Genomic DNA, 21,236 nt, shown 5'->3' with positions numbered 1-21,236 from the left:
TTTTCAGTACAAATGAGGCCAGTGGTTGGTCTCTGGCACCAAAGAAGGCACGACTTTAATCTCTCGTAAAAAGGGGAGAAGATCAGACAAATAAAATAATAATATCTGGATAATGACTTGGTTTAAATATAGCGCCCTTCAAGGCACCCAGAGCGCTTTACAGGGATCATTATTCATTCATACACATTCTCACCGGTGGTGGTAGCTACGTAACGGTAACTGGGTTCATTTTGTCTGAAATTTACAACTGACGAAAAGTCAAATCTGGGCTTAAAGGTGGGAGAAGCAGCTAAGAAGGGAGTTGAAATTGAACACTAACGTGAAGCCACACAGCTCACCTCTTCCATCGGAGTAGCTCTCCATCAGGGCAGACGGTAATCTGAAGAAGCTGCAGATTTATGTTGTATCCAAATGGACCGAAATAAAACTCAAAATCAAAATCAATTTAAACATTTTTGTTTGTTTGTTGCTTATAAAAGAAACTAAAATCAATGGATGGTGCAACAGAGTTATTACCGAAGACCTTGACATCATTGGTGAGAACTGCCTGACGACGGGAAGACTTGCTCACAACGTGACCCGATGAAGCAGCTCTTACCTTTATATCTGGGCCGTTGCAGTTGAGACTCAACCCGCACTCGTCCGTGATCTCCGTAATCTCTGACAGGTCGTCATCCTCAAACTCATCCACACTGATGTCATGAGTCAGCCTGGGTAAAGGGGGAGGATCGGGGGGGAGAGAGGGGGAGAGACGAGGATTAAAAAACAACAAGGAAGAGACTGTTAGTCCTTCAGCACTCATCTAAAGCTACACGGTTCAAAATGACAAAGATATGTCATGAAAATAAGAGATATTCTGTGTATTAAAGTAACACAAAGTATTTCGTAAGGTTCTGCCTTCTGAACACAGACAACAAAAAGAAAAAAAACATTGTGCTGGTCACGTTTCCATAGATATTGAAAGCTGAGGTGACGTTTGCAGGTCTCAGAAGGCCGTCCCTCATGCATGGGGTCATGTCTGGCTCACTTCATAACATATGTTGTAGTTACAAGTCCACACCTTAGAGTTTGGGCTTGGATGAGTCTCCTGCACAGACGATATCCTCAAACATGCCTCCAAAGTGCAAAGCAGCTGAAGGGCAACAAAGTGAAGGTATATGGTCAAGACCTTGACCGTAATCTGATAATAGCGTGTTGAAAAGCATGTACAAGCAAGAAGTCCCACTAACGTGACTCAGGTCCCCGACTTCTGCCAGAAGGAATGAGACAAAACGCAAACACAACCCAATCCTACCAAAATACTGACCAAGTGCACGGAAACTTCAGGCTTTGGAGAAAGAAGTTGTTTTCTTGTTTTGATATGTTTTTATTTTTTTGTAAAGTTACTTGTCCTTGTATGTATTTTCTTTTATATGAAACTGAATTTATTTTTCTGCTGCCATCTTGACCAGGACTCCCTGGCAGAAGAGATATTGTATCTCAATGGGACTTTCCTGGATAAATAAAGGATAAATAAAAAAACAAGGAAAATGTCTTCATGCTCTGACATTTTACAAGAAAAACTAAACAAAAAACACACAACTGTTAACTGATCAAAAATAGGAAAAAGTCTCCTCGACTTCACACTGAACGTTTGGCTGCAACTTTACGCAGTCGTTATTTGTTTCTTTCACAGAAACAGTGTGTTTTTACGACAAGTCGAAGGGTTAGGGTTAGTTGTTGGCAAATCGAGGTTTTTTCTAAGCTCTGTTTATTCATTTTCACAAAGTCCTTCGCTCTTCACTGCAGCTGTAAACAGGTCTTTGCTCTTGTTTGTTGTACATTTTTCACTCAGCAAAAATCAATATGGGCCACATCTCCACGTGCTGTTTGGAAAAGAGAGTTTAAATCTTCCACAGGCAAAACACTTCAATCACTGCAAACAGGAGGAGACAAAGGAAGCTGAAAACACACTGCTCCTAACACTGAGCCATGTTGATCTCTGCAGGCTGAAGAATCACCAACAGTGCTGACATGAATTAATTTGGGAAGAGCAGAAGCTAAATGCAGCACACATTATACCGACTAAAAGGATCCCAGCCTCGACAGGAGACTGAACTCAGCCTGAATGAACAGCTACTAGGAATGGGTGATATTTTACCGTTCACGATATACCGTCAAAAAAATTCCCTACGGTAAGAATTTGTCATCTCGCGGTAAAAACGATAAATTCACGTTGATGACGTTTTTGTGTAAAGCTGATTTATGGTTCTGTGTTAAATCCACGCACAACGTACGTGAAAGAAGGAAGGAAGGAAGGAAGGAAGGAAGGAAGGAAGGAAGGAAGGAAGGAAGGAAGGAAGGAAGGAAGGAAATGAGCCAGAAAGAAAGAAAGAAAGAAAGAAAGAAAGAAAGAAAGAAAGAAAGAAAGAAAGAAAGAAAGAAAGAAAGAAAGAAAGAAAGAAAGAAAGAAAGAAAGAAAGAAAGAAAGAAAGAAAGAAAATCATTCCAGTTTTGCAGTACAGGTGTAACTCATTTAATTGGTTTTTATTAATTTAATTTAATTGGTGTAGTTTAGTAACATTTAGTATTCTTTTAGAGACTGAATGTGGTGATAGATTTATACTTAAAGGTGGAGTTGAATTGGTATTTTTTTTATCGTCATTTTTATCGTTATCGGGGATAAATGCCAGAAATTATCGTGATACATTTCTTAGTCCATACCGCCCATCCCTAACAGCTACATACTTGAGACTCCCATTACTTTACTTTACTCTACACATTTGCATCTTAATGCCCTTCAAAGAGGAGGAAAGAACCACGGTGTATATTTCACATAAAGAACAAAAAGGTGATATTGTTCCTGCAGGATCAACTCAGATCCCTCCATCGCTGGGCAGAGAGCGACTGTCGCTCCATCTGCAGAGAGATTCAATTAAGCCGCAGTAAACAATACTTCAATTTCCCTCGTCTGCCATAATGGCTGCCCATTATATCTTTACCCTGCGGGCTCCTGGGCATAACGGAGCCTGAGCAGGGACACGTCATTAGAAGACAGGGATAGGAGATGACAGCAATCACAGGAGCACAGGAGAGAGCCGTCAACCCAGCCCGGTCGCCTGGTCCCCCCGGAGAAGTGCAATCTTCCTCCCCCTGTAAAAGGCACGATCAGAACTGCAACTGCCTCATCGTGCAAATGTTCTCACAGCTGCGACCGTCTTTCGCCGTCACGTGTGCGATGTGCACGAGGAGCTAAATAGCCTGAATGAAAGCATCTGTTTCCCTCCGTAATGAGGGCAGGAATGTAGCAGGAGACGAGGGTGAGGAGGGAAGAGAAAGGAGAGAGAAGAGGAATGTTTACGAAGGCAGGACGGGGATTTTATACATGCCATATGTAAGTCATACCAGCAAAGAAGAGAGAATCTAACTTGTCAAGCACCTGGTGAAATGTATTCCTGTGATAATAATTCAAGAATGTTTTTTTCTACATTTTAAAAACAAAGACAGAAGCAGGTGAAAGATGTCATTGATTGAATGACATTTGTGTCTCCAGGGCCTTTTAGACACTATTATTAACCCCTTGATGCCTGATGTCGCATATTTGACGCATGCCTCTCTGGGACCGCTGCACCATCCCCACAATCATACAATCATTAAAAAAATGTATGTATACAATAAAAAAAAATGTCTAAAAATGTAATAAACAGAAAGAGTACTTAAAATGAACTGAGCAGAGATACAATTTCCAAATACAATAGACAATTTCTTCAAATTAAAGAAAAGTATGATTTTCTGTGCTATTTTATTTATCAGGCATCAAGCGGTAAAATATCAATACAGTTTTTTTAAAGCCAAGATTTCAGCCACTGGAGTTGATCGGACTCCTGTTCAATATGACTTAACCCTGAATATATCCAGATAGTCTCCAGGAAAGGAACATTCATACTTAAACGGGAAGCGTTCGATCAAACTCGCTGAGTAACGTCACTAAGAGTACGAATGGAAAACATGCAGGTGTGTTTTTAATTCACTTCAGGAATATTTTATTGATCCCCAAAAGGAAAATTACATAAATGTCTTGAACATTCAGGATGAAGAGGCAAACTATTCTATTGATTTTGAATCCAACTGTGGAATTAGCTGACACGGAATCACTAATAGCTTGAGCATCAGCCGTACTCTGATCATCAGCTTTTTAAACACCTTTTCATTCACAAAGCTCAGAACTGGATTTGAGGGTCAACTAGAGGTGACCGTTCAAATTCCTTATTGTGGTGTCATGTGTACAAAAATACTTTTTTCTTTATAAACATGTAAGTGTGCTGGAAAAGATTAACCAGGCCTTTAAAGCCACTTTTTAAAGTTTGCCGATACGTTGATCGCTCACCAAACAAACAGTTATGTCACAAAATAAAACAAAAAACAACACAATAGTCTAAAGTCCCACTTGACTCATACTTAACCTCAACTCTGACCAGGTAAACAACTTACAAGTGGACAACAACAACAAAAGAAGACTGACAACAGCTATATTCTCAAATTCCCAAACATTTTCCATTCGGGTCATGTTTGCGCCTCGACCAGAGTTATTATCGTTCACAAAAACAAACGAAATAACAAAAACTAAAATTGAAAAAACAATTTTGAACTAAATAAAAACGAAAATTAAAAGACAAAAACAATAACTAACTGAAACTATATTGCATGTTTAGAAAACTAACTAAAATGAACTGAAATTATAGATATAATTTCCTCAGTTTTCGTCCCTGTCAATATAAGCCTCTTGGTATGAATTTATTCTGCTCTGGCCGTTTATCTCCAACTGGCAGCTACGGCACCTTAACGCCTCACAGTCCGTGACGTCAAAACCAAAACTAAAACTAATAAAAACTAAACTAAAACTAAGCATTTTTGAAAATATAAAAACTAATAAAAACTAGCAAACCCACACTAAAAACGAATTAAAATTTACTGAATTGAAGGAGAAAAAGTCCAAACGAAGTAAAACTAAACTAAAATGAAAAATTCAAAACTATTATAACCCTGACCTTGACCGAGTCAAACACTTAGTTTAATATCAAGCCCTGTATTATCTTTCAACATCAATCGGTGACATGAAACGTACTATTAGACCCTCAACTGCAGTTACTTGTGATGACTTTCCAAGGACAGGAACAGGAGGGGCGACCAGGCAACGCCGACAGAAATTTATGTCATGACTTTAGATCACATCGTGAAAAAAGTGCAGATACAGGCGGTGAAAGGAGGGAGAGAGTCCAGGCGGCGACACGCAACTAATGGAAGGAGGAGAAAATTAAGTCCGAGGTGATAAACCGCCGGGACAGGACAGTGTGACCCCGTTCCCGTGGGGAATTATGGGTAAGGTGGCTGCAGACACCAGACATTACACTGTCATAAGTGAAGGTTGAGACATCACATATAAAAGACGCCATTATGTCTCTTGTGCTCAAAAACATATCTATCTGTATCTGACTTTTACAACCAGGGCAAGTGGTTGTGAGCACACATTTCCCCTGCTTTGCAGTCATGGTACGCAATCTACAATCTCATTTATCTGTGGTCGAACCATTCTGATCTATAATCTCCATCTTTCCTTCCCCCCGCCGTGATCAGGGACACGCGGAGCAGGAGCACGGCTGTGCAGCAGTATCGGACATCCACTTCCTGGCCGGTAAGATCCTGGTTTGAGGTGAACCAGCAGGCTAACAACTGACAACAGCCTCACAGCTCGAGGGGTCCTGGTTCGAATCCCGGCTGAGGGTTCTGTGTGTGGAGTTTGTATGTTCTCGTGGGTTGCACCTGCGCTCGCGGGGGTTTTCTCCCAAAGTCAGGGGTGAAAGTAGGATAAAGTTCTTGTAGGAACTAATCATTAGTTAGTTGGCCCTTAATTCTGTCAATAGCATACCCAATCTTTTTGGTTCTGCTGCTGCTTCCTCCCTCTTTTCTTCATCTCTAACTTCAGAGTTGGACTCCCTTTTTCTCTTAAATATGTTTTAAATCTTTCTTTGCATTTTGATGACGATTCTGTGTTCATATACCTTCATATTCCTGTGGTGTGTTCTGCCACCAGGAGGTAGGGCTGGGCGATATGGACCAAAAGTCATATCTTGATATTTTGCCTGCATTTATAGGATAAAAATGCTTCTTGAATGAAATAAAACAAATATCCCTTTCCTGCATAACAATTAAATTAAAATACACTGTGCAATTAATACAATGTAGACAGTAACAGGCAGACTTTTCCACTGAGGTTGACAGTTGTGCAAATAACAAAACATTTGTGTAAATCTCAAATAAAACATTCAAGTCAATTTGTTACAAAATAAGCTATATCAAAATCATATTTATATTTTTTTTTTTAATCGATATAAACGATATTGTCTCGTACCATATGGCGTTTGAAAATATATCGATATATATTAAAATCTCGATATATCGCCCAGCCCTACCAGGAGACCGTGTGGGCTGCTCATTACATTACAGCGGCGTATCTATAACGTTACGCCGCTGTAGTCTAGTTTGCTCGTCTTAGGGACAAACTGGCAGTGTCACGTTAGATAAAGGGATACGTTTGTCTTCTAGTTAACGTTTGATTAGTTTCTGCTCCTGTTGTGAGCATCAGTAAACTGGGAATAACACAGGTCCTGTGTTACGTCCTCTCCACTCTTCTCTCTCCTCCCACGATCCGGGTCTATATTTCTTTCCGGATCCCCGTTCCGGACCGATCCGGCTTATTTTCACCCCTGCCCAAAGTCCAGAAACATGCATGTGAGGCTGATTGATGAATCTACGAATGTCCCACAGGAAATTAAGCAAATATGTGTCCCTGCAACGGACTGGTGACCCGTCCAGGCTGTAACTCCGGGCGTCTGCTCTAGGGGACCCGTGATTGGCTCCAGCAGGAAGAACAGCAGGAAGCAGGTGTAGATGATGGATGGATCGTGTGGTTATCACTACTTGATCATACTGTGGGTAAAATATCACGTTCAAGACATCTTTCCAGATACTCTGGACAGTTTAAGTTGGAAAAAGACATCAGATGACAACAGTGCTGCAGGACTGATGACTGATGTCTCCGTTTACAACAAACACTGGGACTTGGGTGTAAACTGCTGCATGACTTGGCCAGCAGGAGATGACAAGACAGCCCACCGGCAGTTACGTGTCCTCGTGGCCTAGCTCTCTGCATGCACTGATGAAGGACAGGCTGACCTCACGCTCATGCCACGCCGGGCCAAACCTGCTCAATAGTTTTCATCCCAAACCCGGCACTGGACCGGCTCCAAAGACATCAAGAGAACTGGAGATAGTCTGATCTTGCTCACAGATTTAGATTAGAAAATAAAACAAGAACAAACACAGGGAAGCTGATAGTCATGGCACAAATAATCCCCCTGAGAAAAATCAATAAACGATATTAAATTTCACAATGCTTCAATAGAGCTTCAGCCTCAGTATTACATATCATTTAACATATCTGTTGTAGCGTTACAAAGTAATTCAGACCATCATCTGTGCTGAATTCATTTGACCGCACACTTGAGCTGCTGTTCTCTGCTAACAGAACAGAAAGTTTAAGCATTTCCCACATTACAAGACTACGTACGGTCAGTCATTCATCAGAACTTAAGCAAGGACAGGACGTGGACAAGGATGAGAAATGGGACCGTCCCATCAGATGCAACACATTCAGGTGAAATAAGTCCCTCTCCATCACCTCAGCAGTAAGACAACAAACCGAGGACACATCCATCCGTGCTGTGTTTCCCCTGCAAGAGCATGTACAGGAAAAAAAAAAAAAAGGAAATTCACTTCTGTGTCTTCCCTGCTTCTATTTTTGTTCAACATAAACCCAGCTGCATGCATGCTCCCCCTCTGCATTTCAGACACCTACACACAAACACCCGTGTGCATGTGCTCCTCTTCAAGGGCATGCCTGCCCGAGCTCTGCGATGCAAACGAGATGACAGAAAACTAGAAAAGGAGGCATTAGCAGTTACAAACTCACAAGGTCACCGGTACAGCCACGCTGCTGCCCTCTGTAAAAGGTGTAAAAAAAAGAGGGAAAAAAAGGAAGAAAGCCCAAAGAAGAAAATGAGAGATGCCCTACCATTTCTCCCACTGGTCCTCCATCCAGCCCTCTCCTCCTTCCCCTCCCGATTCCATGCTGAAAGAGGGGAGGACATCCACAGCCGAGAGGAGAGGAGGAGGAAAAAGAGCAAGGGGGTTAGAGAGTCAAGGAGGGAGGAAGAGAAGGAGGAGTGGGAGGAGAAGGAGGAGGAGCGAGCCGGAGGAGAGGGAGGAAGGGTGCAGCTCGTCCGGGTCGATGAAAAATGCGTCCGATTCAAAGCCTCGCTGCTGCTGCCGCTGCTGCTGCAGCTGCAGCTGCTGCTGATGCTGATGATGATGATGCTGCTCACCCGGAGGGGGGAGAGATAGATGGGATAATTGTTTGAAGCTGTGGAGATGAGGGTGCCAAACAGGAGTAGTGTTATATAATCCACTCTGCTGTGTGTCAGATTTACTATGCCCCTGCACAAAACTGCTGGTGTTAGCAGATCAACCAGCAACACGGGAAGCCCAAACAGGAGGACACTCCCCTCTCTCCTCTCTCGCTCTGCTAAACCGTGTCGTGCTGAATTATTTACAAGAGCCATTGATCATGCTCCTCAACATCCCTGTTGTCTTTCCTCCCCTCTCACTTCATTTACTTGAAAGAATACTCTTGGCTTACCGTAAGCCATCAGCTCTGAGCTCTCCAAGGGTAATGCTGAGATCTGGCTACAAAAATAAATACAATGAAGACAAATAATAGCTTATAGTTGAGGTGGACTTCATTGATTTGTAGAGCTAAACTGTTGGTAGTACTCCATCAGGCGCATCAGGTGCGCTGCATTTTTCTCTGTTACATTCTAATTTATATATTTTTAACCACTTGCATCTTCAAAAATGATGGCCAAAGTTACAAAAACAGGAGACACGGGATGCTGATTTGTTTTTTTTTACTCCCAGGTTCCAGAGATCATCTATGGCCAACGGATGTGTAAGCAGTAATAAATGTGTTTGGATATTCTCAGCTCAGGTTCAAGCCCCAATCATATGTGAAAATAAACCAGATGTGTGCATTTGTTTCTCCCATGTAAGCTGACGGATCAGGGTTCCTCATGAATAGGTTTCATACACCATTAAAAACGGTGGTGAATTATTTATATAGGTGCCAACCCCACATGTGCCTTCAATAATTGATAATAATATAATATATATATATATATATATATATATATATATATATATATATATATATATATATATATATATAGTTTTTTCTTGATTTACTTCCCTTTCCACCCAACTTCTAACTTTTTCAAAACCAACTATCTTGCACACATAACACTTTTGCTTTGGCTGCCTGAAATCCCATAATTTGTTCATACCATCTTTCCAACTGTTATCCAAACCAAATGTAGGCAAAGAATCGTAAAGTGGCCAGAAGAAAGCTATAACTGATGATAATGTACGTAGACTGCAGGTTATTGGCTATTTATTATTGGCTATTGGTTTTTTTTTTTTCTAAATAATCAGCGTTGTCCCACACCAGAGAACATCAGGCTAATTAACAGGCAGCCTTATCTTATAAATGTATACAAAGAAACATTCACATCATTTGCCAATTTTTTTATCGAATTCAAATCTACCCATTTTCTCACCCATGTCCGTACCGGATTAATCCTGTCCAGGGTCACGGGGGCCGCGGGAGCCTGTCCCAGCTCATTACAGGTGAAAGGTGTTACAGGTCGCCACAGGGCCACGTATGGACAAAACCTAACGTGCATGTTTTTGGACTGTGGGAGGAAGTCGGAGTACCTTGAGAAAACCCCTGCAAGGGAGAACATGCGAACTCCCCACAGGAATACTCCCCCCAGACCCAGGAGTTAACCAGGAACAGTCTTGCTGTGAGGCAACAGTGCTAACCACTAAGCCAGCATGCTGCTGAAATTCAAGTTAAACAATACTTTGATTTATTCATTTCCCATCAGGGAATAATAAACAATTCCATCCATATCGGGAGAAAAATACACCCAACATTTGATCAATCAAAGAATGGCATTATAAGCTGCCCATTGGCTCACGCGGTTTCTAAAAATTGGCATCAGCCGTAAAAACCACGTCAGCCAATGTTGACATCATCAACATTGTTGGTGCCTCCTATTTTTATTAGTCTATCCTTGCATGCTACAACTTTACTACTCTACTAGAGTCTGACAGAATTTGCTGAGAAAAAAAACAACTAAACAATCAAAGTAGCACAGAGAAACTTAAAATATTTAGCTGTGAAGCAATGGGCGTGGAGCTTTACTAGCCTACAATGCAGGGTTACTCTCATTCAGTCCAAGCACCAACCCTCTAACTTCCGCATTGAGGCTCATGAAGAACTAAGATTCTTTGCAGGTCCTCGACTGACTCCTAAAGGCTGAATCCCATGTCCAAATGTCCAACGTTAGAGCAGAAATAAACATATTGGTTAAAAAAAAAAGTTAATAGTTTGATTTCACACCCATGACAACTCTGAGGGGGTGATTTTTTTGTGTACCACCCCAGGGGAATTTATATAAAATCAGTACATTTATTTCTAATATGATTGATTGACAGTCGGCTCAGCCAATGGCTAGCCGTTATCCCTTCCTGATCCTTAATCATCATGCTACCGCACTTAGCCAAGCAGCTACCCATTTGTATTAACCCAGTGTTGGCTAAACCTTTTTAATTTCGCTGTCGAGTCAACGTGTTAAATGGTGTATCCCATTGTAAATTTATGAAGGCAGCTCTGCAGGTATTTCGGTGCGGTTTGGCTGGATCAAAGCTAACTTTGATTGACATGCAGTGGGCGTGTCCACATCAGCTTCTGGGCAACATAAATGTGCCCAGTACAAAGAAAAACCGGCTTCAAAACTGGTCTTTAGAAACTAAACTAACTTGACCTCTGCTTTGTCCATTGTTTCTTACAGTCTATGGTTCGGTCTCTTCCTCAGACACTCATTTCCTTATCTGTCATTACTTGGAGTCTCTTAGTTGCGTCTGCCAGGATGTCAATTATAGCATAACGATCTAGTTTATTTGTTGTTGATGGATGACATAGTGCCATTAAAGACAACACACAGTAGCAGAGCCCCCCTGGTTAGGCGTCCTCCAAGTTACTTTGAAGGTCTTTTGCTTACAGTATATATAAAGACTACAAGGCAACATTTCCTAAAAGGAGAAAACTGCATTCAATTAAAATGTGAATGGATTTTTTTTTATAAAATAAAAAAAAATGTTAAACTCAATGGTTTGGCTTTAAAAAAGACACAGCAGTTCAGAGTCTCCGTTAGTGGAGTAAATTACAATGAAAACCATTACATCAAGAGAATAATCAACCAACTAACGGAGACTAAACTGTCTGATGCACAGAAGGATAAAAGAACATTTATCCAGGATTTGAAAACAATAAAAACATTGCCAAACAATAAAAATATCAAACAATTACAAGATTTCCTTTGACGTGACTGAGCGCCCACTTCTGAAACTATGTGTTTGAATGGAGGAAAAACAGGACACAGATTCATCAAGCTGGTGAGTCCAACAGTGCAGTTTGATCCTGTCTTCATAATGATGACCAAACCAAACAAGGAAAAGAGCTAAAAATGTTCACGAACCGCATTGATTTCTGTGCCAGGCTTTTCTTACTGAAGGAGGTGAGACAGCTCCGATTCTTCCCACTGTCGCAGCTCCCCACAGCGCAGAGCTACAAACACTGAACGCACCCCCATGCTGAGAGGCCCTTTGGCGCATTACTTGCTTATTATAAACCAAACCCCGGCTTTCACTTTGCAATGGTCAAATAGACCCTTTTTTCTGCAATCAGAGGTACCAGCTTAATGCCATATAAAAAGAGCTATTATGTGTGTGTTTTAAAAACTTAATCTGCAGGATTAATAAAGAAATAAATGCTTGGAAAGTGGAACAAATGCATAATTCCTGTTTACACTAACGTATATGATGTGTATTCATTTTATCAGAGAGCTAATATTCATCGGTGGTGAAAGTAATAATTTAATTGGACATGTTTTCCACGTTGCAGTGGTGAATTATTACCTTAAAGGAGCTTGAGGCTCCTATTAAGAAATGAGACTCTCTATCACCACCCTTCACCACGACGGCTGTCGGGGGTACTGCAGCCAACAGTGAAGCCGGCACGGGAGAACGGGGAGAACGTGCATGCAGCGTCATGTGACGTCACATCCGCAGCCCAGCACGGGAAATTCGGGACCGAATTGCAGCACATTTTGCAGCACACAGCCTGTTCAAGGCAAAGGAGAGATACACTAGAGGGCTCATTCTTTTTGGTTTGGAACGCTTCATCTGACATTATTACTAGAAAACTTAAAATGTATACGGATTTTTTTCATAAATCTTGCCACAATCCGGCCTCAAGCTCCTTTAAATGTCATCGTAAACTCAGAAGCAAGAGTCCTGCAAGGTTTTGTTGTATTTTTATGCATAACCATCTTGCAAATCCAACAGTATGAAACGCTATTTTGGGACCTCAACTAACTATGTCATCAGGTGGGCGTAGGGTAAGAAAGAGACTTCCACAGATGTATTTGGTGGTCAACAACACTTCACATTTCATTTTTTTGGTGAACAAGACGTAATATGATGCTGGATTTTGAAACAGATCGTTGAAAACCGATGCTTTTCCAATATTGGAAGGTCATGAGCCGTAAGTGCTAGAGTTGTATTGGCAAGTCTGCGAGCACATGTATGTAAATGAAATCCTTTATTGATCCTCACAGGGAACCAAAGCGTCCCAAGAGGTGAAACTGAAAACATCGTGGAGACTTAGGTTACACACAGTCAAACGTTGGCAAAGCAGCTCACAAGATATGATCACTGGACCATTAAACCTCCCCGGTTGATTCTTTTAAAGCCGCATAAAAACAGCCATCTAGAAATAAGCCAAATATTCCTAAATCTACTCAAATTGTCTTATATTGAGCAGAAATGTCTGGCAATGGGCTAAAAAAACTAGGAAGGTAGTCTTTCCCAGTGCTTCCCCAGCCTGGTCCTCAGGGAACACTGTCCTGCAGGTTGTGGATGTGATACTAATGACTGGCTCATTAACACAGCTGTGCAGACCTTGAAGACAAGCGGACAACGATCGTTAATTTGAATCAGGTGTGTTGATACGAGGAGACATCTCAAACATGCAGGACAGTGTACCCGGAAGACGAGGGCTGGAATAACACCAGTCTGGCCACTAGACAGAAAGTAAGACTGGTTTTCATGAAAACAGCTTTTTTACTTTCCAACAAATGAGATTTTGCAGTGTATTTAAGCTGGTTTGTTTTTACAACCCTCTTTAGCAATTTACCTACTATCCTTTAGCTTTTTGTCATCACCGTTTATTTCTGTGATACTTTGGTATAAACGTGTACCACTAGACCAGGGGTCGGCAACCCAAAATGTTTTAGAGCCATATTGGACCAAAAACACAAAAAACAAATATGTCTGGAGCCGCAAAAAATGAAAAGTCTTGTATAAGCCTTACAATGAAGGGAAACACATGCTGCATGTATTTATATTAGTTAGAACTGGGGGAAGATTTTTTTTTTTCATTATGCACTTCGAGAAAAAAGTCAAAATTTAGAGAAAAAAGTCGAAATGTCGAGGAAATAGTCAAAATTTCGTGAAAAAAGTCGAAATGTTGAGAAAAAAGTCAAAATTTTTGAGAAAAAAGTCGAAATGTCGAGATTAATGTTGAAGTACAATCTTGAGAAAAAAGTTGAAATGTTGAGAAAAAACTCAAAATGTCGAGAAAAAAGTCATAATTTCGACAAAAAAAGTCGAAATGTCGAGATTAAAAAGGAAAGGAAAAAGGAAGAAAAAAAGAAGAAAAAAAAGAAGCAAAATAAGGAAAAAAAGAAGAAGAAAAAGAGAAAAAAGAGAAAAAAGGAAAAAAAGAAGAAAAAAGAAGAAAAAAAGGAAAAAAAAGGTCAAACATTTTTGAAAAAGCTCCAGGAGCCACTAGGGCGGTGCTAAAGTGCCGCATGCGGCTCTGGAGCCGCGGGTTGCCGACCCCTGCACTAGATGTTCGTCTTTTGTCGTTGTTGAAAATATAAATGTATATTAAGTTGAAATTGTGAAAGTTGCTTAAATGTAATCAACCTGAAACAAAATCAAAGTTTTGTTTCATGTTGCTTGTTTTTGAGCTGTGTGTTCCTGACTGGTGTCATGCCAATGTTGTTGTCACAGCAACAGCAAGATTTGAGTTTGGGCCCCTGTCGCCGATCAAGGTAGGACAGCAGAAACTCCCCAATGAGGAGACACTAAAGACAACACCTTCTCCTTTACAAAGAAGTTGTATATTTGTGATATTTTTTAGTGTTTTTAAGTAATTCAACACTGTTTGGGGGTAGAATTAGCACAAAGCTAAAGTAGAAGCACCCTAGATTCGACAAAAATAGCTGGAAATGACCATCCGATGACCACCTCTCTCTCATTATCACACACACACACACACACACACACACACACACACACACACACACACACACACACTTTTCATACTGAAAAGGATCAGTTTCCCTGTAAAGAGCCGCGGGGACGTTATCACTCAATGAAAATGAAAAACAATTTACGTTTGAACGATGACTTCATTTTGGGCCGTGTCAACTTTGACAACTGATATCCTGAGATTTAGGCATCGTTTTCAAAGCCAAATCTTTCTATTGTCTCCCAAAGAATGCAAAGAATGCAGAACATTGTGCAGAAGACTAAACGTGAGGAGAGTTATAACCTATCCACAGAAACTGTCAGTTTAACAACAAGATCCTTACTTTCTCATTTAACAGGTGTAAAATAAATATTTGCTCCATTACTGGATATTAAAGTAGGTTTTACTCCAGGAAACTAGGTTTTGGCAGATGGACAGGACGTTGTAATTGGCGAGGGGCGGTGCTGTTGGCTCAAACATGTTCTGTCAGCAGAACTGAGAGACGGCAGTAAATATTCAGCAGAGGGGAACAGCAACCAGAGCAATTACTCTGCTCTGTCGGCTTCTATCCAGGCTAAAATTCAAATCAGCTCCATTTCACTTCCTTCTTTCTTTTGATCAAAGCCAACTGCTGGGGGAAAAAATGCAAGTTAATCTTGTTTAAAAATCCTGAAATCTTTTAGAAAAAAAACAGACATTTGCAGAGAATCTGGAAAAATAAACAATTCCAAATCTGCTGAACCGTCATCATCGCTGCTGCCTCCTCCTCTCAAACGCATCCCACTCACATACCACATCCTGAGGAGTCATCTGCCGGAGCAGGTCTTGTCAGCAGAACCACCAAAGCAGCAAGTTACAAGACGAAAGGAAATAAGAGTGAAATGATCCAGAAGAACTTTCATGTGGAGACATCTTAACTGGTGCTAATCATAAAAGGACTAAATACATACTGAGAGCACCGAATCATCAAACCAGCTCATAATGATGGCAGACCTGGTTATTAAGGTACCTAAAGCTCAGAGGTTCCCCCTATAAGCAGGGAGTTTAAGTTACTTTTATGACTCAGTCAAAGACTCATCCTCCTCAGTCACCCACTTCTTTTCTCTTCTTCACGTCTTCAGTCTTTACTTTCATAGATCATTTATTGTGCACTTACCGACCGTTGTGGCAATGCTTAATGGTCAGCATTTCTGATGCACCTTTGTCTTACCAATAAAAACACTAATTGCTTCTTGGTAAGAACACAAGTAAGTTTAAATGCTTTGACACAGTCCTGCACTACATGTGATTTCATTGGCTTGCACTAGAGTTGTCCCGATCCGATCACTTGATCGGAAATCGGGGCCGATCACGTGATTGCAGACTCGATCCGGACTCGGACGTTATGAGCCGATCAGGAATCGGATATATCAGGGTTTCCGTTGTCCGGTAATTGCCGGACTTTGTCCGGTAAAATATGCCGAAGTCCGGTATTTTATAATCTCTCCGGTCAAAATGTCCGGTGAAAATACTCACTGGCGCCGACATCCGCGTGTGCGTTGATTTATGGTTCCGCGTCGCACCGACGCAGAGTCTACAGCGTAGGGTTCGCGGCGACGCGCACCCTACGCCAGACCCTACGGCGTAGGCTCTGCGTTGGTGTGACGCAGAACCATAATTCCGGCTTAAAAGTAAACAACATGCGCCCAAGTACCCGTGCATGACAGGCAGACACACACGGGGAGAAGAGACAATTTCTTTAATTTTTATTTTTTTTAAAAACTTTATCCTTATGAACGCAATTGTTATATACGGTAGTCCAACTTTCCTTATTTTAATCAGAACACTTTCTTTTTTCCTCTTCGGCGTGGAGTAGTGGGCTTGGAGCGGCAGCCATCGGTTAGTTTTTTCTTTTTAGATCCGAGGCTTTGCGTAGATGGCGGCTTCCGCAACTTTCAGGCGCTTTTTCTGCGCAAGCAAGCTTTATAGATGAGGCCCCAGGACTGAAGCGGAGCTGCGGCGCCGACATTATGGTCCGCGTCGCGGAAGGCTCTGCGTTGGTGTGACGCGGGACCATAAATCAACGCACACGTGGAGTAGTGGGCTCGGAGCGGCAGCCATACACCGCATGCGCGCAGAGCACGCCTGTTTGTTTTGAAGCTGAAGCAGCCCTATGCTAAAAAAAAGAAAAAGAAAAGAAAAAGAAAATAATTTTTTTTTATACTGACTTAAGAATGTTCAAGCTGCCTACCTCCTATGTGCTCAGTTTACAGTACACATGTTAAAATATAATAAAAGGGTCATCCTGCATAATTTTCTTTTCTCTTCTTCATTTTTTATTGTTTTATAAAAGTATCGGATCGGGACTCGGTATCGGCAAGTCCTCAAAATCAAAGGACTCGGACTCGGACTCGGGGCCAAAAAAACCTGATCGGGACATCCCTAGCTTGCACATGATTGATTTGCCTGTATCGCAATAAATACTCACACCAACACACCACAGGTCTTCATTGAAAGGTCGAGTGCGGAAAATCAAACTCAATACTTATGATATAAGGAGTGTTACAAACGATAGATAGATAGATAGATAGATAGATAGATAGATAGATAGATAGATAGATAGATAGATAGATAGATAGATAGATAGATAGATAGATAGATAGATAGATAGATAGATAGATAGGTGTGTACATACATGTACATGACTGAGGACGGTGTGGACTCTTGTAGCCACAATTTACCACCACATAAGGATTTGAAAAGCGAAAAGCACCAGCTTGGGAGAAAGGAAGAATTCAAGCACACAGTGTGTGAAGGCAGGAAGGTGACAGAAAGAAACACGCCGGCATATGGCCACCCTGCGGCTGAGCCAACTCTTAGGTTGTGGATTATCTGGCCTCCTTTCTGTTGTCAGGCTCAGCTCCAAAATATCAACTGAGATCATTTAATCATGAATAGCACAGGAAAACCAAATAGCAAGGTTGCATTTTCATTTTTTCCAAGTATATAACGTAGTCATTTTTTATTACAAAAGCTGGCAGTAGTATCTGAAGCATTGCAATTTCTGTTCAGACCATTGTCAGTCCACTCTGCAGCTTGCCAACGTTGTTGCTTTATTAAAGGAGCATGAGGCTCCTTTTAAGAAATGAGACTCTCTAGCGCCACCCTTCACCACGACGGCCGTCGGGGGTACTGCAGCCAACAGTGAAGCCGGCACGGGAGAACGGGGAGAACGCGCATGCAGCGTCATTTGACGTCACATCCGCAGGACAGCGCGGGAAATTCCGGTCACCATTGCAGCACATTTTGCAGCACACAGCCTGTTCAAGACAAAGGAGAGATACACTAGAGGGCTCATTCTTTTGGGTTTGGAACGCTTCATCTGACATTATTACTAGAAAACGTAAAACGTATACGAATTTTTTTCATAAATCCTGCCTCAATCCTGCCTCATGCTCCTTTAAATGAATTAAGGTCTGGCATAGGCTCCAGCATATGAATCAGTAGGCTGCGCACGGTGCCTACGCCATCTCTGGCGTTTGTATTTCTGCATCTGAATTTCGCTCTGTAATTACGCCACCAACCCCTAGGTGGCAGTGATGGTTCTTTTTCTGCATCACTGTCGCTCGCACAGCCAAGTTTTCATTTGTTTACTTCCTGTATGTAGCTCAGAAATACCAAGACCAAATAAGCATACATAAGTGTACTTTACATGAGTTGGAGCTGATAAATGTTGTGAATCAGTAGACACTTCAACAAACCATCGTTCTCCCCGACATGAGAACAACAAAGTAAAAAATAACTGTGAAATTCCTAATGAAGGAGAAAAAACAGTCAGGAAGTGATGTTTTGTTTAAACAGCATTTTTCGCAGGTTAAAGGGTACAACGTGCTTCACAAGACACACCAAACAAATCAAACAGACAAACCAATTGCATTTCTCGTGGTTCACATCAACACAACGCAGTCACATTTGGAGAGAGGTGCACCGCCAGGCTACGGCGTAGCGTAGGACACAGCTTACACTGTAACCGTTCCCGTCGCTACAGCACAGCTTTGTATGAATAAGCAAGTATAAGTATAAATCTGGCTTAAAAAAGTGGTTTTTGAAACATCTTTCTTCCAGTTTACATGCTGTGCTTGCCATTCTGGCGCTTTAGCATTTGTTACAATGGTGAACAACGACAATGGGAACATATGGGACACTCCGATTGAGCTTTGTAATGCCCAAGTAATTTTGAAAAAAAGACCCCGAATCCAGACAAGTTGAAGACGACACGTCAAAAAAGTCAGGCAGGAAAAAAAAAAACACAACACAAAACACATCCCTGCTGGATGGATGGATGGATGGATGGATGGATGGATGGACACTACAACTGCTATAGGCAGAAAATGATAATTGGCCCTCTTAATGTTCGTTTTCAATATGAGGCGTCTCTTCTTATTTAATCGCCCCTATTGCAGGTGGCAAAGTGTGTCTCTACTGCCACCAGGTGGTGTGGAGGGGTAGTTTGCTAAGTCAACGCAGCCTACTGGGTCTGTCACTGTAAATGGAGAAGAGGACAGCTGACAGGAGGGATGAGCATGTCAACTCTGTTTCAATTACACCCATATCATCAGGCTACACTTGTAATTTCACAGCTTGTTATCTTTTATATTTATTGATTCTCACTTAATATTACAATGATATTATTTCCCTTCTGAGATGAATAGATTCAGATTTTATTAAAACAATAGCCAAAAGTGAAATCCCTGCCCCATAAAAGTTATACATTTATACAATTAAATCATGTTTGTCCTTTAAATTTGTTCTGCTGCTGAAACTTGTGTCAGTTACATGCTTTTATTTGTTTTTTCTTTACTCAAAGGTTTTCTATCAGTCAGTAAACACTGCTGGACTGACTTTGATGCCACCATGAGAGAGTCTGTGGAGAGACGGTTGTAGAAATGCCTGCGAGCGGCACAGTAATGAGACGGGGAGCAGCTGAGTCTGAGGGTGGCTGTGCATCTGTTGCTGTCTCAATAGGGAATATTGATCACAGGTTTTCCTGCACCCTGTGATAACTCTGAAGGATCGCAGCTTCTCCTCAAGCAGCTCTGCAACATACATGTAAGAGTGAGTGTATACAAAAAGCCCCAGCATGATGCAAATCCCTGCTGAGCTTGCCAACGTGTTTTTGGGCTTCTTCTGCAGGCGGCTACGGCTGATCACCTCTGAAGGAGTGTGTAAATAAATCAGGGCAATGAAAAAGCCCAAATCCAGGTCCCAGGGAAAGAGACCACAACCCAAATGCCCAAAACACGTCAACTCAGGGTTCCACACATTTGTCAAGGTCAAATTCAAGCACTTTTCAAGCAGTTTCAAGGGTCATTTTCAAAATTTACAAGCACCTTATTGCTGGGGTAAAATATCTACAGGAATATATCTAGTCATAATTATTTTTTCCGCTTTTTATCACAATTATGTACATTTTATCGTGCTGTAAACATCTAGTTATGTTTCATCTTACTGATTTTATTTCTCCTTGTAATAACTAAACTATACAGTCTGATCCAAATTTTGTGAAAGACACAGAGTTATAATTTCAAGCACTTAAACTAAAATTCAAGCACTTTTCAGGCCTTGAGAACACAACATTGAAATTCAAGCACTTTCAAGTATTTCAAGCACCCATGAACCCTGTGAACTGCTCTGGTGTAGGATATGACCCAAATAAAATCATATATTATGAAATGTGTATGCTCCGAATTATGAAAACGGGAAGTGCTTACATGTCCAGGTTTAAGTTTCTCTTATAGTTTCTGTAAACTAATTAGGTTAAATTATAAGTTAAGGATGTTTAACCATTTAACCAACTATGAATTACATATATGTAACATTCAAATATTTAATTGAGTGTAAACGATGCATTTAGTCTTTACAAAATGATGCTCATACAATCTAATTAAAAAGTATATAATCATAATATTTAAAAAAAGTATATATCTTATAATTAAGGCTCCAGGGAATGGATAGGTAAGCGACATACATGTTGATGTTGATGGGGGGTAGAAACAAAAAGCATCCAGATGGCAGTAAGGCCGGTAAAGACGACTGTGTCACCAACATAAGCTTTAAAACTCGTAAAGCTCGTGTTTAACAAGCCTGAGGAGGTTTAAAGCAGATTAGAAAATAAAAAGTAGGCTATGCGACATCTGCTCCCTGTAGGTGCGTCTGATCCCCGCGGAGCAGACACGCCCAAGACACCGGCGCGGAGCGGCGGGTTCAGCGGGGACGCGGGGCTCGGTCCCCGGTCACATCCCCGGAGCAGCCGCGCTGTGACCGGGACCGAGCCCTGCAACCCCCGCAACCCCCAGCCCAGCGGGGTCCCCGGACACCGGCCTCCCTCCTACCTGAAGCTCGCCGGGGACTTGACCCGCAGGCTGCGGCCGGACGGCGGGCTGCTCTCCCTCTCGTCTCGGTGCTCCATGCCGCCGCCTGCTCATCCCTCCCCGGACCCGCTGATGCTGCAGCCGGCGGAGAGAGACACCTGCGGGGATGCGGGGATGCAGGCAGCGTGCTGCCTTCGGAGGCGGTGGGAAAAACAGCGACGACCCTCTAAATTACCATAATTCATTGATGTGCAATGATTTAGCTGCGCAGAACAACACTTTAGAGGTTTGCCACATGAATGGGATATATAAATATGTACATTCTAAATTCTCATGTTATTAAATTTTATGAT

At 41.7% G+C, this 21,236-nt stretch overlaps 1 protein-coding gene across 2 annotated transcripts in view; it reads right to left on the bottom strand.

The window, feature by feature from the left end:
• Window positions 1–21,036, bottom strand: part of mapk8ip1b (mitogen-activated protein kinase 8 interacting protein 1b) — a 75,721-nt gene extending 54,685 nt beyond the window's left edge. Inside the window, exons 1-2 of one of the 2 annotated variants that reach the window (XM_061737537.1) lie at window positions 20,905–21,036; window positions 599–710 (exon numbers count right to left, since the gene is read on the bottom strand). In XM_061737537.1, the coding sequence (XP_061593521.1) occupies window positions 599–710; window positions 20,905–20,981 (189 nt within the window). In that variant the 5' untranslated portion in view covers window positions 20,982–21,036. Of the gene's footprint in view, window positions 1–598; window positions 711–8,110; window positions 8,325–20,904 lie in introns of those variants that run through there. The other variant, XM_061737546.1, reaches the window with a different exon arrangement.
• Window positions 21,037–21,236: the final 200 nt, after the last annotated feature.

This window comes from Cololabis saira, chromosome 2 (genome assembly GCF_033807715.1).
Source record: "Cololabis saira isolate AMF1-May2022 chromosome 2, fColSai1.1, whole genome shotgun sequence".
In the NCBI taxonomy this organism is placed as follows: Eukaryota; Metazoa; Chordata; class Actinopteri; order Beloniformes; family Belonidae; genus Cololabis; species Cololabis saira.
Note: the sequence above shows the minus strand (reverse complement) of the source record. Positions and strands in the feature narration are given on the sequence as shown.